The 11,481-nt window shown below is 39.5% G+C and overlaps 1 protein-coding gene across 1 annotated transcript in view; it reads right to left on the bottom strand.

Annotated features, from left to right (window-relative positions):
- Nucleotides 1-1,441: 1,441 nt before the first annotated feature.
- The window catches only part of LOC114476619 (cholecystokinin receptor-like), an 18,587-nt gene continuing 8,547 nt past the window's right edge, over nt 1,442-11,481 (bottom strand). The window contains exons 3-5 of the mRNA XM_028468408.1: nt 9,194-9,455; nt 3,681-3,808; nt 1,442-2,636 (exon numbers count right to left, since the gene is read on the bottom strand). Of these exons, the coding sequence (XP_028324209.1) occupies nt 2,068-2,636; nt 3,681-3,808; nt 9,194-9,455 (959 nt within the window). The 3' untranslated portion in view covers nt 1,442-2,067. The remainder of the gene's footprint in view (nt 2,637-3,680; nt 3,809-9,193; nt 9,456-11,481) is intronic.

The raw sequence follows: 11,481 nt of genomic DNA, 5'->3' as shown, positions 1-11,481 counted from the left end.
AATGTACCTGAAGGTGGTTGAACACAGACACAGTTCCAAATTGTGGGTGATGAAATTTAAAGATGTAAGGAAAATTAATTCATACTAGCAAAATATAGATATAAATAATCATGAATTTAAAAAAAAAAAAGCCTAAAATGAGATGAAAAGAGATTAAGTGATAATAATGGGTCAACATATGCAACATTAAGGGAGTAAAGTGGTGAAAAAGGTTTTTAAGTGCTGAAATGTCTTGAAAGTAGAAAAAATGTGCATAAAAGGCATTGCAATGTGATGGAGAAGTGTCAGAAATGGTAGTAATGTAGCAAAAAAGCATTGAAAGGAGCAAAAATATGGCAAAAAAAATGTGATGAAAACAGATTAAAAATGGCAAGTTTGGTGCAGTTGCAGAAAAAGGGTAAAAATAAGCACAAATGGGCTCCAATTGTTCAAAAAATATTCTTAATAATTCCTTGAAGGCATCTGGCGACCCCCCCCCTCCCTGCTTTAAACTCTCAACAGAACTTGAACAAACTTTTCCTCACATTTGCCAGCAAAGCCTAAACATCTGTACGGTACGTGACCCACTCCCAGGTTTGTGCTACATCTTTGGACTGAAGTCTGTAAAGGTTTTTCGAGGCATGCCAATATCTATACGTTTAGCAACAAATATCATGTAAGGCTTCACCTCACACAATCAATAGAATACGAGATCAATAAATGAAATGAACGGACCAACAGAACCCTTCTTTCGGCACACGTGGAACACTTCATATGTACACAGCACGTTAGAACAAACACAACGAGCACAGGCACTTGATGATCTCTGCAGAACGGCACAAAGCAGACGATGAAGAATAATCTGTGTACTGTTCCTTCTTTGGTTGTTCCGTTTTAAAACCACCTCAAAATAATCAATAAAAGTCAAAAGTGTCAAATATGATTTGACACTAACGGCAGTTAGTTAATCACAAGAAACTCGGCGCACCAGTAGATTCATTACATCACCTCTGGTTCTTTTAATCACACATCATGTGCATACTTTACCGAACATCCATTAAAAAAAAAAAAATGTATGTATTATTAACGTTTCTATTCACCAGGTCATCAGTAATGTGACTTATTTTGTCCGGTAGTGAAAGTCTGTGGTCTCTCTGTGTGATGAGATTAAAATATGAAGCTCTTAAATATCCAAATATCTTAAATATCCAAATATCACACAAATGGATTTAAAAAAAAAAAAAAAAACAGGAAAACGCTGCTTATCTGGTTTTTGATTTTTCTGTATTTCTGTTTAGGTTTTAAGTCAGTAAAACAAAATCACCACACCTAAGGCTGTGCAATTAATCAAAATTTGATTATGATTTAGATTTTTACACTCAACAATTACAAAAATAACAATCGAGAAAAAAAAACGATTATTTTTTTGTTATTTTAATTATACATACTATATGTCTTATTTGCTAAATAAAACAAACTTCCACAATTTAGGATATCAATAAAGAATAAAGCTTGGCACACACTAAAGAAATGTATTATTTATGCTAACTTTGAGTTGTTTAATGCACACGAAGGCTAGCTCCTAAGCCCCGCCTCTCTCAAAGCTAAAGCTAAAGCTAGCCTGAAGGCTAACACAGGATAATTGTTGCTAGCTTGAAACGTGGCAGGAGAAACGCAGCAAAAACTCTTGGTAACCAGACAGCGCAAGTCAGATCCTCTTCTATGGGAACAGTTTGGGTTTGATGATGAAGACCCAGATCAAAGACACATCAAGTGTTTTGTTTTTGTGCAAAAGTGAACATACTTCATTTTGATTAAAGAATACATTTTACATTGTTTTGTACAAAAAAAACAATTACTTTTTGGTTGACAGATAATCGTGATTTCAATATTAATGATAATTTCTCTTCTATAATTGAGCAGCCCGAACAACACACCGTTTATTTGTTATTTTGATTTTGTTTTTGAAACGGAATAACCAAAGAACGAACAGTACATGGATCAGGAATGAAGTCCCGCCTCCCATTTCTGCCGCCATGCACGCAGACGTCAAACTCCGCCCCCCGGATGCAAAGTGACGATAAAGCCTCAGCATCCGGCGGTGCTGACGGTGGTGTAGCTGACTTTGGACACGGAGGTGGCCATGGTGGCCATGGAGGTGGCCATGGTGGTGGCGCCGTCCTCGCCGCCGTCCTTCCGTTTGCAGCGACGACAGAGGCGTCCGCGGCAGCAGCAGGCGAACGTGGCCAGCAGCGCTTTGCGGAAGCGTGTGTTCATGAAGCAGTAAATGATGGGGTTGACGCAGCACGACGTGTAGGACAGCAGGTGGATGAAGGAGATGGGGGCCCCGGACAGGGCGCGGCCGGCCGACGGCAGGTCGAAGGCCTTCCATGTGTTGGCGGTGAATATCGGCATCCAGCAGATGAAGAAGAGCGCCACGATCACCATCAGCATGCGGATCACGCGCTTCTTGGCCTGGAGCTTGGCCTCCGACGTGTTGCTGCGGCTGTTGTTGGTTTTGGCCGGGGCGGGGGCCCCTGACGTGCCAGACAGCGTAGGGAGCTCCACTGCAGAGTTGGGCTTTTTGGAAACCTCAATGTAGCAGCCGTCGTCATCGTCATTGGCCACCAGGGGTTTGGAGACGCCGTTCTTCTCTCCTGTTGACAGGGTTAGGGTCACAAAGTCAGTCTGATAGTAGCTTACTTTCTGCTAGCTACGCTACGGCTAGGCTAGGTTAATGCTACTTCCTGTTTCCGCTAAATGCATTTACTTTAAATCAATAAAAATAAGGAGAAAAGATGTCGGAGCTGTTTTTACTCTGACGAAGATGAGCTAAAAAGAGATCTTTTGTATATATACTCTTTTGCTTAATTTTTACCTTTTTTCTGCAACTACACCAAACTCACCATATTTTAACCTATTTTCATCAGTTTTTCTTGCCATATTTTTGCTCCTTTTAATGCATTTTTGCTACATTACTCCCATTTCTGACACTTCTACATCACATTTCAATACATTTTCTGCACATTTTTACAACTTATAAACCCTTTCCACCACTTTTCCACCTCGTGTCACATATGTTGTCCCATTATTGTCACTTTTACCTCTTTTCATCATATTTCATGCTTATTTTTGCCAAATTAACCACATTCACAATTTGTAATGCCCGTTATTTGCCATCTTTTTAAATTACTTTACTCCATTTCTGCCACTTTTAAGCCAATATTGTCACTTTGACATTTTTTAACACTTTTTCTGTCCCATCCCACCAACTTTTCCACCATTTTTGGTCACTTTTAATCCATTCAAAAGGCCGGATTTGGCCCCCATGCCTTGAGTTTGACACGCGTGTTCTCGAGCTTTACATGTAATTTATATTGAAAGCACTAATCGTTACTTCATTCAACCACCTGAGCCACGGTTTCCCACCCATAAATCAGGACTGGAAGTCTTCACTTGTCATTTTAACGACTCCTGAACTCGTTTGGTTTACAGCACAATCTGAGCGCTGATGACTACTTCCTGTCTATGGACAGAAATTATTTCCTTGTTTTTCAATCAAACCCTGAGCTGTATTTTAATAAGCAGGAACATGTTTTGTTTCCCACATCATGAAACATCACTGGGTCCAAACTGCACTTATAAATCACCTGAAGAGCTGGCTTTGGTTTTACTGCAGAGAAATGTGCTGTAAAGCTCACCAGCATCTTCTTTGTTGTGGCCCATCTCAAACTGCATGCCTCGGTACAGCTCTCTGGAGATCATCCCGTAGGCTACGAGCATCACCGCTCCAGGGATGAAGAAGAGAATGAAGAGCAGGATCACATACCTGCAGAGCAGAAGAACAGCCTGAAGACAGTGATTAGCATCAGTGCGTGATTTATATTCTCTTTGTTTCTGACTCATCAGAAAGACGGTTTCTGCTCAGACTGATCTGTTTAATCAAAGGGAAGTTTTTAACATTTCTGCTCCTGAGGCTGAGCTAATTATCCTGCTGAAACACTGCTTTTATTGTTGTGTGAAGCTCCGCCCGTTTCCCATGAAACGCTGCAAACAGGGAGGACTGCAACTGTTGTTGTGGAGAGACCACCAATGTCAGGGATTGTAGAGAACATGAGAACATGAATATTCTGCCCATTAGTCGTGAAATAACTGATCCATCCTTGTGTCCATTTATTTTTGTGTAATCATTACGGTCTGGAATGATGTCATCAGGATAATTTAAATGAAGTTTTAGGGTAACAGTGGTGATGTGAAACCTAAAGACAAATATAATCTCACTAAATATTCCATATTCCCCATAACGCATGAGTGACCGTAGCACACTCAATATCCTGTTTGGATTTAGATTTCATTCAAAATTACCACTTTATTCTAGAAATATTATGACTTTAATCTCATGAAATTATGATTTTTATTCTTAAATATTACAACTTTAATCTCAATTTTTTTTTTTTTTACTTTAATCCTGAAATATTATGACTTTAATCTTGAAATATTATTACTTATTATTACTATTAAATTAAGATTTTATTATTGTGGCTCTAATACGCCCAATATTTAAAAATGTCTGAAAAAACTTCATTTAAAAAAAATGAATGTGAAAAACACATCAAATGGATTTTATAGCACCCTTATATCAGAGGATAACACTGAGGATTGATGATGGAGAGTAATGGTGCATCAGTGGTGTTAAAAAGCACAATGACTGCATATAAATCATCCTAAAGTCTGAACATCATTATCATTAGGAACAGTTTTACCTACTTTAAAGTTAAAAATTAAACTTTACGGGGGGTTTAAAATGTGTTAGCTCTCTCAGAGCTTTGAGATCACGTTCTCTCTGACGTGTTTCACCTGATGATCTGAAGCCCCTGAGGGAACGCACAGGGGATTGAATTCTTTCCCAGACTGAGCGCTGGGTTAATTGGGGTCATGGCTGTCGGCCGCCTGTCGGCGTGGCCTTTTGTCAGCGCTGTGAACACATGAGGAGAGACATGGAGGATGGACCTGCTGAGGTGTACCAGTGGGACCAGTCAGACTAGATGTAGTCTACAGCTGAGTCTATCAGCACCAGCTGTACCACAGCATCCTGTTGACATTCAGACCCCTGACGTGCTCTACGTGTGCATATTGACTCTAACATTAGCAACAGGACCTCAGATACCGGCATGTGACCAGCACGTGACCATGGTTTGATCTGTTTACTGTCGCTTTGAGCTGTCATTCAATGAGAAGCTTCAGAGGAAATCTTTCATCAGTAACCAAACAAAGCAGCAGCGGAAATGAAGATGAGGCTCAATCGTGGCGTTTGCGTCCAACTCTGTTGTGGGGGGGGACCCAGATGTGTGGAACAGAGGCAAAGCGACAAGCTGCTGAATATTAACGCAGTCTGGGAATCAGTGCGAGCCCTCAGAGAAATGAGGCGAGCACATGCAACACTTCTCTGTTCCATGTCCAGCACCTGCTGGTGCAGCTTCAGCTGGAGGCTCATTCCTAATCACATGTAGATGTACACCTCATCTGGCTCCAATGCATGTTTTTATGACTTTTTTCCAAGAATTTCAAAGTAAAACAAGTTGACTTTGAACAGCCCTAAGAGGATGGATGGATGATGGATGGATGGATGCCATGAAGTCAGTATATTTGTGCTCAGACTCTCCCACTCACTCTCTGTAAATAGCAGCACTGGCAGCTCCTGCAGCTCTGTCAAGCATCTTTTTCATAACCACGCAATATTGATTATATTGATTAATAAACGCAGTAATTTACCGCGTTACAAACAGTCCAGATACAGGCCAACAGTTGCACTTTTTTAAAGTTTCTGAAATTAATTCCAAAGAGATATTGATCAAATCTGTTTGTCTTATTAGATATCTTATTTATGATGGAGTATTAGGGCCACATTAAAATGAAAAAAAAAACCTGGGTACTAATAATATATAATTTTGTCTTATTTCGATTGGATCTGGAGATTAAAGATGTAACATTTCGAGAATAAAATCATATCTTAGTAAAATCATAATTTTATGAGATTAAAGTCACAATATTTGTGCTTCTCAAGGATAAAGTTGTAATTTTACGGGTAAAAAGTTGAATCTTAATAAAATTGGAATTTTAGGACATTTATGATATTAAACGTAATATTTCAAGATTAAAGTAATAATATTTTGAGATTAAAATCATAATATTTCGAGATTAAAGTTGTAATTGTATCTTAATAAGATTGTAATATATTTTGTGTAATAAAATTACGACTTCATTCTTAACTTTAATCCCGTAGTGCTCAGATTTCTTTTTATTTCAAGGTGTCCCTAATATTTTTTAATTATTTTTGTGTGACGATCTCTGACAGCTTCATGTGGAAACCTTCTCTGTGACTGGACGTGTTCGTCTTCTGATTCGTCTCTTTCGTGTCGTCATGTGAGGCTGAGGAACATCCCAACGTCTAATGAGCAGCTCTGTGATGTCAGTCCGTCTCAGAGCTACTAGGTTAATTCTTGAAAGGTTCTCGTAGCCCGTGGCAGAGGAACTTTTGACATGTGAGCCTCGGCTTCAGCGATAATGAGCGTTTCTGTGTTTCCCAGTGAAGCTGAGGAGAGGAAAACCCTGACCAAGGGCTGTCACACGGGCAGAAACAAGCTCCTCGTCACGTTCTACTGCTTCTTCTTCTTCTTCTTCTTCTTCTGTCTAATTGCATCATCCAGGGGTGGTCTTGGACATCTGTGAATATTTCTGCCCTCACAAAGCTGCTGCTTTTGGTCCTCAGAGGCCAGTAGAGATGGAGGAGGGAAGTTTTCTAAGTGTTAATCACTTCCTGCTTTGGAAACACGTCGTCCTGACCTTTGACCTTTGATTTAGGAGGGATTCTTCATGGTTGTTTGTGCACGGCGTCCTGCAAAGCCTCCTTTATTAGTTTATAATCACTTTTATAAATCAGCGCCACATTGTGAGGATTCACTGTTCCTCTGTCTGCGTTTATGTAGAGTAAAAACATCTCAAACCTGCTCTGCTTCACAGCAAAAACACACATGGACGTATGACAAACATCTGCAGCATGAAGATTATCCAACAACGATGCGATACAATATATCCCGATACTAAACAATACACATCAAGATTTCAATACAAAATGGTATGAAATACAATTGATTTAATTTTTTTTAAACCCACAAGGACAAGTAAACGATAACTATCAGTGATTCAAATACAGATATAAAAAAACAAGTGGTGTGTTTATCAAACTGTCAAATAAAAGATTAACTTTTGCTTTTACAACAAGTTGTAATTTTATGTGAATAAAGTCGTATAAGATCTTAATTTTATGACATTGAAGTTCTAATATTTTGAGCTCAGAGATTGAACTGACGATGAGGATGGTTTTAAATACCTTCAGGTAAAAAGGAGGAGTTCTTTATGAAGACATTGTGTGTTGCTGAGCTTGTAAAAGCAGATTTTATTGGTGGTTTATTACGATCGTGATTGTTTAACCTCATATTTTGTCCAGTTAAAGCAGATGGACTGTCTGGATTAAAGCAGTAATAATATTTTCTATTCACTCTGCTTGGACTTGTTGTTAAATGTTTCAACGATGATGATGAAATAATGATATTCCTTATGTTTTATTCTGCTATATTTATTTAGAGCGAGCACAGGCTTGTTCACAGTGTTCTGCCCTGTGCAGCGTTTAACTCTAGTGGGAACGCTTAGCTCAGCGTTTATGAGATAGTTTCAGGGGATGATGTGCCTTGTGAGAGGACGGACTCGGCGTAAACAACAATATGTGTCTCACAGACACAAGCCTGAGGTGTTAAACTGTGTGTGAGGATTAAATAACTTCAGTTCTTTAACAGTTTGCCTTAAAAATGAGCCAATCAGGATGCAGGTCGTGGTCCTGCTGTGAGCGATCAGCATGGAGCGCCTGATTGGCTGCTGCGGCAACACCAGATTAGAGCATTAAAGTGAGGAGAAGATTTAAATGCAAATCAGACTTTTTGGGATTCTGGCCTTGTCGTCCCTTTTTTTCTTTGTGTGTGTGTGTGTGTGTGTGTGTGTGTGTGCAGTATTAAACTAATGTACTGCCACAGGGCGGGTCCATCACAGTAATGGTTTCATTCCCTGCAACGTCCAGGTGAGTCTCAGGCCGCGTTTACAACACGTTTAAGTAAAAACGCTAAAGTTTTGTAGCGTTTCGTCTGTCCGTTTACATGGCAACAGTTGGTGCTTAAAAACAGAACTTTTTAAAAACGGGCTCCAGAGTGTGCGTTTTTGAAAAGGCTTTCCTCTGTTCCTTCCTCCGTGTAAACAGGGAGCTGACATTTCCTGTTGGTGTGGTTACAATTTAATTAAACGCAAACCTGTTGCACCATGTTATAATTCTATGTCTTACACATACATAGTTAATAATTATTAAAATATGTTTCAGATCAAGTTTACCTGTCACTTCTCTTCAGGACCGTTTTATTATTTTAAATAATATAAATTCAGGGGTATAGTGACCAATATTGTCATTGATTAGGGAGCCTAATAACAATGTAACCAAGAGATGAGAGACTAATTAGATGATAGATAATATTTTTAAGTGTATTTTACAGCTGATTTAGGACATGTCTCAAACTGACCCGTTATCATTAGAGATGCTAACAGAAAGCTAACACAAGGGGAAGGTTACGTGATTTATTAAAGGCTCAGTAATTGTGATGAATTTAATTTGAACTTTAGTAGTTGAGAACGTAATTGTAATTGACTTTCAGGGCAAAAATAATAATTGTATTTTTAGTTGTAAGTGGAAAAAATGCTGCTCACTGTATACATGATTAATTTGTAATTGAATATGGATAGTTTAACACGTAATTGTAATTGAATAATGGAAATGACCCCAACCCTGGCAGAAAGTAGGGGTTTAGTTACTCTTTAAGGACAGTTTAAGGGAAATTTATTGACAGTTTGTGGAGAGTTTAAGTACAACTTATGCAATAGTTTACGGACAGTTTAAGGACAATTTACGTGCAATTTAAGGACAATTTCTAACTTTGTAGGTGTGATTAAAGCTCTACTCTTACTTGTGTTCAGAGGAAGTGTCTCTGCGCTTATTTTGGTCAATTGTAAAATCACACCTGTATCTATTTGCCTGGCATGTTTAATACGTGGTTTTTAATGTTTCCCGCGCTCTCATGTATACAGAGATTGTTTAGAAAATGGGTTCTGGTCTTACCAGGCCTGCTCCACCTGCGAGCTGGGGAAGACCAGGCGACACATGCGCCCCACGGTGTCGTTGTTCTTGGGGAACGTCTTGATGACGCTGAACACCGGGTAGGGCACCATGATGAGCAGCCCCAGCACCCAGGTGGCGGCGATGACGCGGTAGGCGTGGGAGCGCGTCTGCCACGCCCGCGACTTGAGTGGGTTGCAGATGGCGCTGTAGCGCTCGGTGGCGATGGCCACCAGGCTGAAGGTGGAGATGCTGACGGAGACGCCTGGAGCAGAGAAAGAGGAAGAAGAAGTTTAGAGCAGCTTGAGTACCTGCGAGAGCATCAACCTACATGTGTAATCATACATCCAAACCCTTTCATCGCAAATCTTCTCCTGCACCAATCTCAATCACAGCCAATCAGCTGAAGGTAAAAGTAACACTTATACTGAGAGGGCAAAGCACAGCGGGGCGTGATTGTTGTTTTTAGAACAAAAGAGGGGAAAGAGAATGTGTGAACACTAAAGCTGAAAGCCTCTCTGTACTGGGAGTAAACATCAAAGGACGCAGCGTTTATGTTCATCGATGTACTCATCACAACTGTCACAGTGAGGACGCAGATCGAAAAACTATGGGGAGAGATTTGTGAAAGTAAATTAAAAAAAAAAAAATGAAAATCTGAAAAAAAATAACCTGTGAAAATTGTGGTTATGTTTATTAGTATTTTTATAGACAAATCGCTCCCCATATACCGAGACCCCGTTGGCCGTTTGTCTGACAGAGTGCGACTACAAGTCATCCCCAAACCACTGAGTTATTTATTTCTATTCAAACAAACAAGCTTTTCCTTCCACATTTGGACGTGAAATGGTTTCTCTTTAATCCAGCTTCGTAAAAACTGTTTGTTTTCCTCCGTCGGCTCATTATTTCTGCTCAGAGCTCAACGAACGTCTGCAGCTGGTTTGTAACGGGCGTAAATGTATGTGTGTGGGTGTGAGATTCTGCGTGTGATGCTTCATCCTCCCACCATCCGACTGGTCTCAGAGACATCTCCATCGTCATGTTTTCAGCTCACCTTTCTTTGATCTCTTGGTCATTTGGTGTCTGATTGCCTTTGATTTTTGGCTTGCTCTTCTTTTGTTGGGACAGTTTTGTGCTTCATTTCACGCTGATGTTTGGAGCTTTTCTTGGTTAAACTGTGTTCATTAGGAATGAAATAACTTCTCTACACGTTGATGATCTTTCTCGATTTGCTCCTTTATCTGTGTGAAGTTTTTTCTAACATTTCACTCCATTTTGTTGCCATTTGAACGATCCTTTGTGTCTTTTTAGATTTTCACTTTTTTACACATGTGGAAAATCTGAAAAAATACAGATGAAAATTGCGGATATATTTGTGAACTATTTTTTAGACGAATCTCTCCTCATATCGGTACGTGATGTCAGTCGTAAAGTGACCGTAATATACTGTAATAATATATTATGCACACTGTGTAACGCAGGAAACAGGAGAGCTATTTATGGAGCTGATTGTGACACATGGTGTTTGTGTCTCCTACAGAGTCGGATCCATGGTGAAGGGACGGCGATGAACTGTTCAGCTGTGGATCGATGATGGAGCAGCTGTTTGTTTGTGATGGGATCAGGAGGAGAAATACATCAACGTGTCATCAATCCAACACTTGCTGCTCCATCAGTTTGAGGAGCGATGATGACTGATTAGACTTCAGGTAAGAGGTCAGACGTGACATCATGTGACACAGGCTAACATGCTTGTTGTAACAAAACCAATATCATGTGTCAAACTCTTTTTAGTTCAGAGCAGTTTATCTTAAGTAGGCTGCATATTTTAGAGAAGAAAATGATAAATGTAATCATTATTGTGCCCTAGTTTGCACTTCCACGTATATGTATATGTACGCAACTGTTAATATCAAAGCAATACGTGACAGATATCAGTCCCTGCAGGATCTTCACTATCAATTTATGTGATTTGGTGAACATTAATTGGTAATTTACACAATGGTTCATTGTTTTTTTGACTTCTTTGCTTTTCGCTGCAGCAGCAGCAGCAGTAGCACGTGTAGCGTTAGCTCTGCAGAAGCCTCATGATAACCATCATGTTAAAAAGAAAAGTATTTAACCACTGCTCATTTAACCTGAACACATGTTGGTTGCACTTCATTTTTTATATTAATATTGTAAAAAAAAAAAATGGCAGAAGAGATAAACCTAATATGTATATTTATTAAAAACGTGTCCAGGTATTTATTTCACTCATGAATCGAATCGTTGTTTAAACAAATCATTAT

This window comes from Gouania willdenowi, chromosome 2 (genome assembly GCF_900634775.1).
Source record: "Gouania willdenowi chromosome 2, fGouWil2.1, whole genome shotgun sequence".
In the NCBI taxonomy this organism is placed as follows: Eukaryota; Metazoa; Chordata; class Actinopteri; order Blenniiformes; family Gobiesocidae; genus Gouania; species Gouania willdenowi.
The sequence above is the reverse complement of the archived record's forward strand: the minus strand, read 5'-3'. Positions and strand labels throughout refer to the sequence as shown.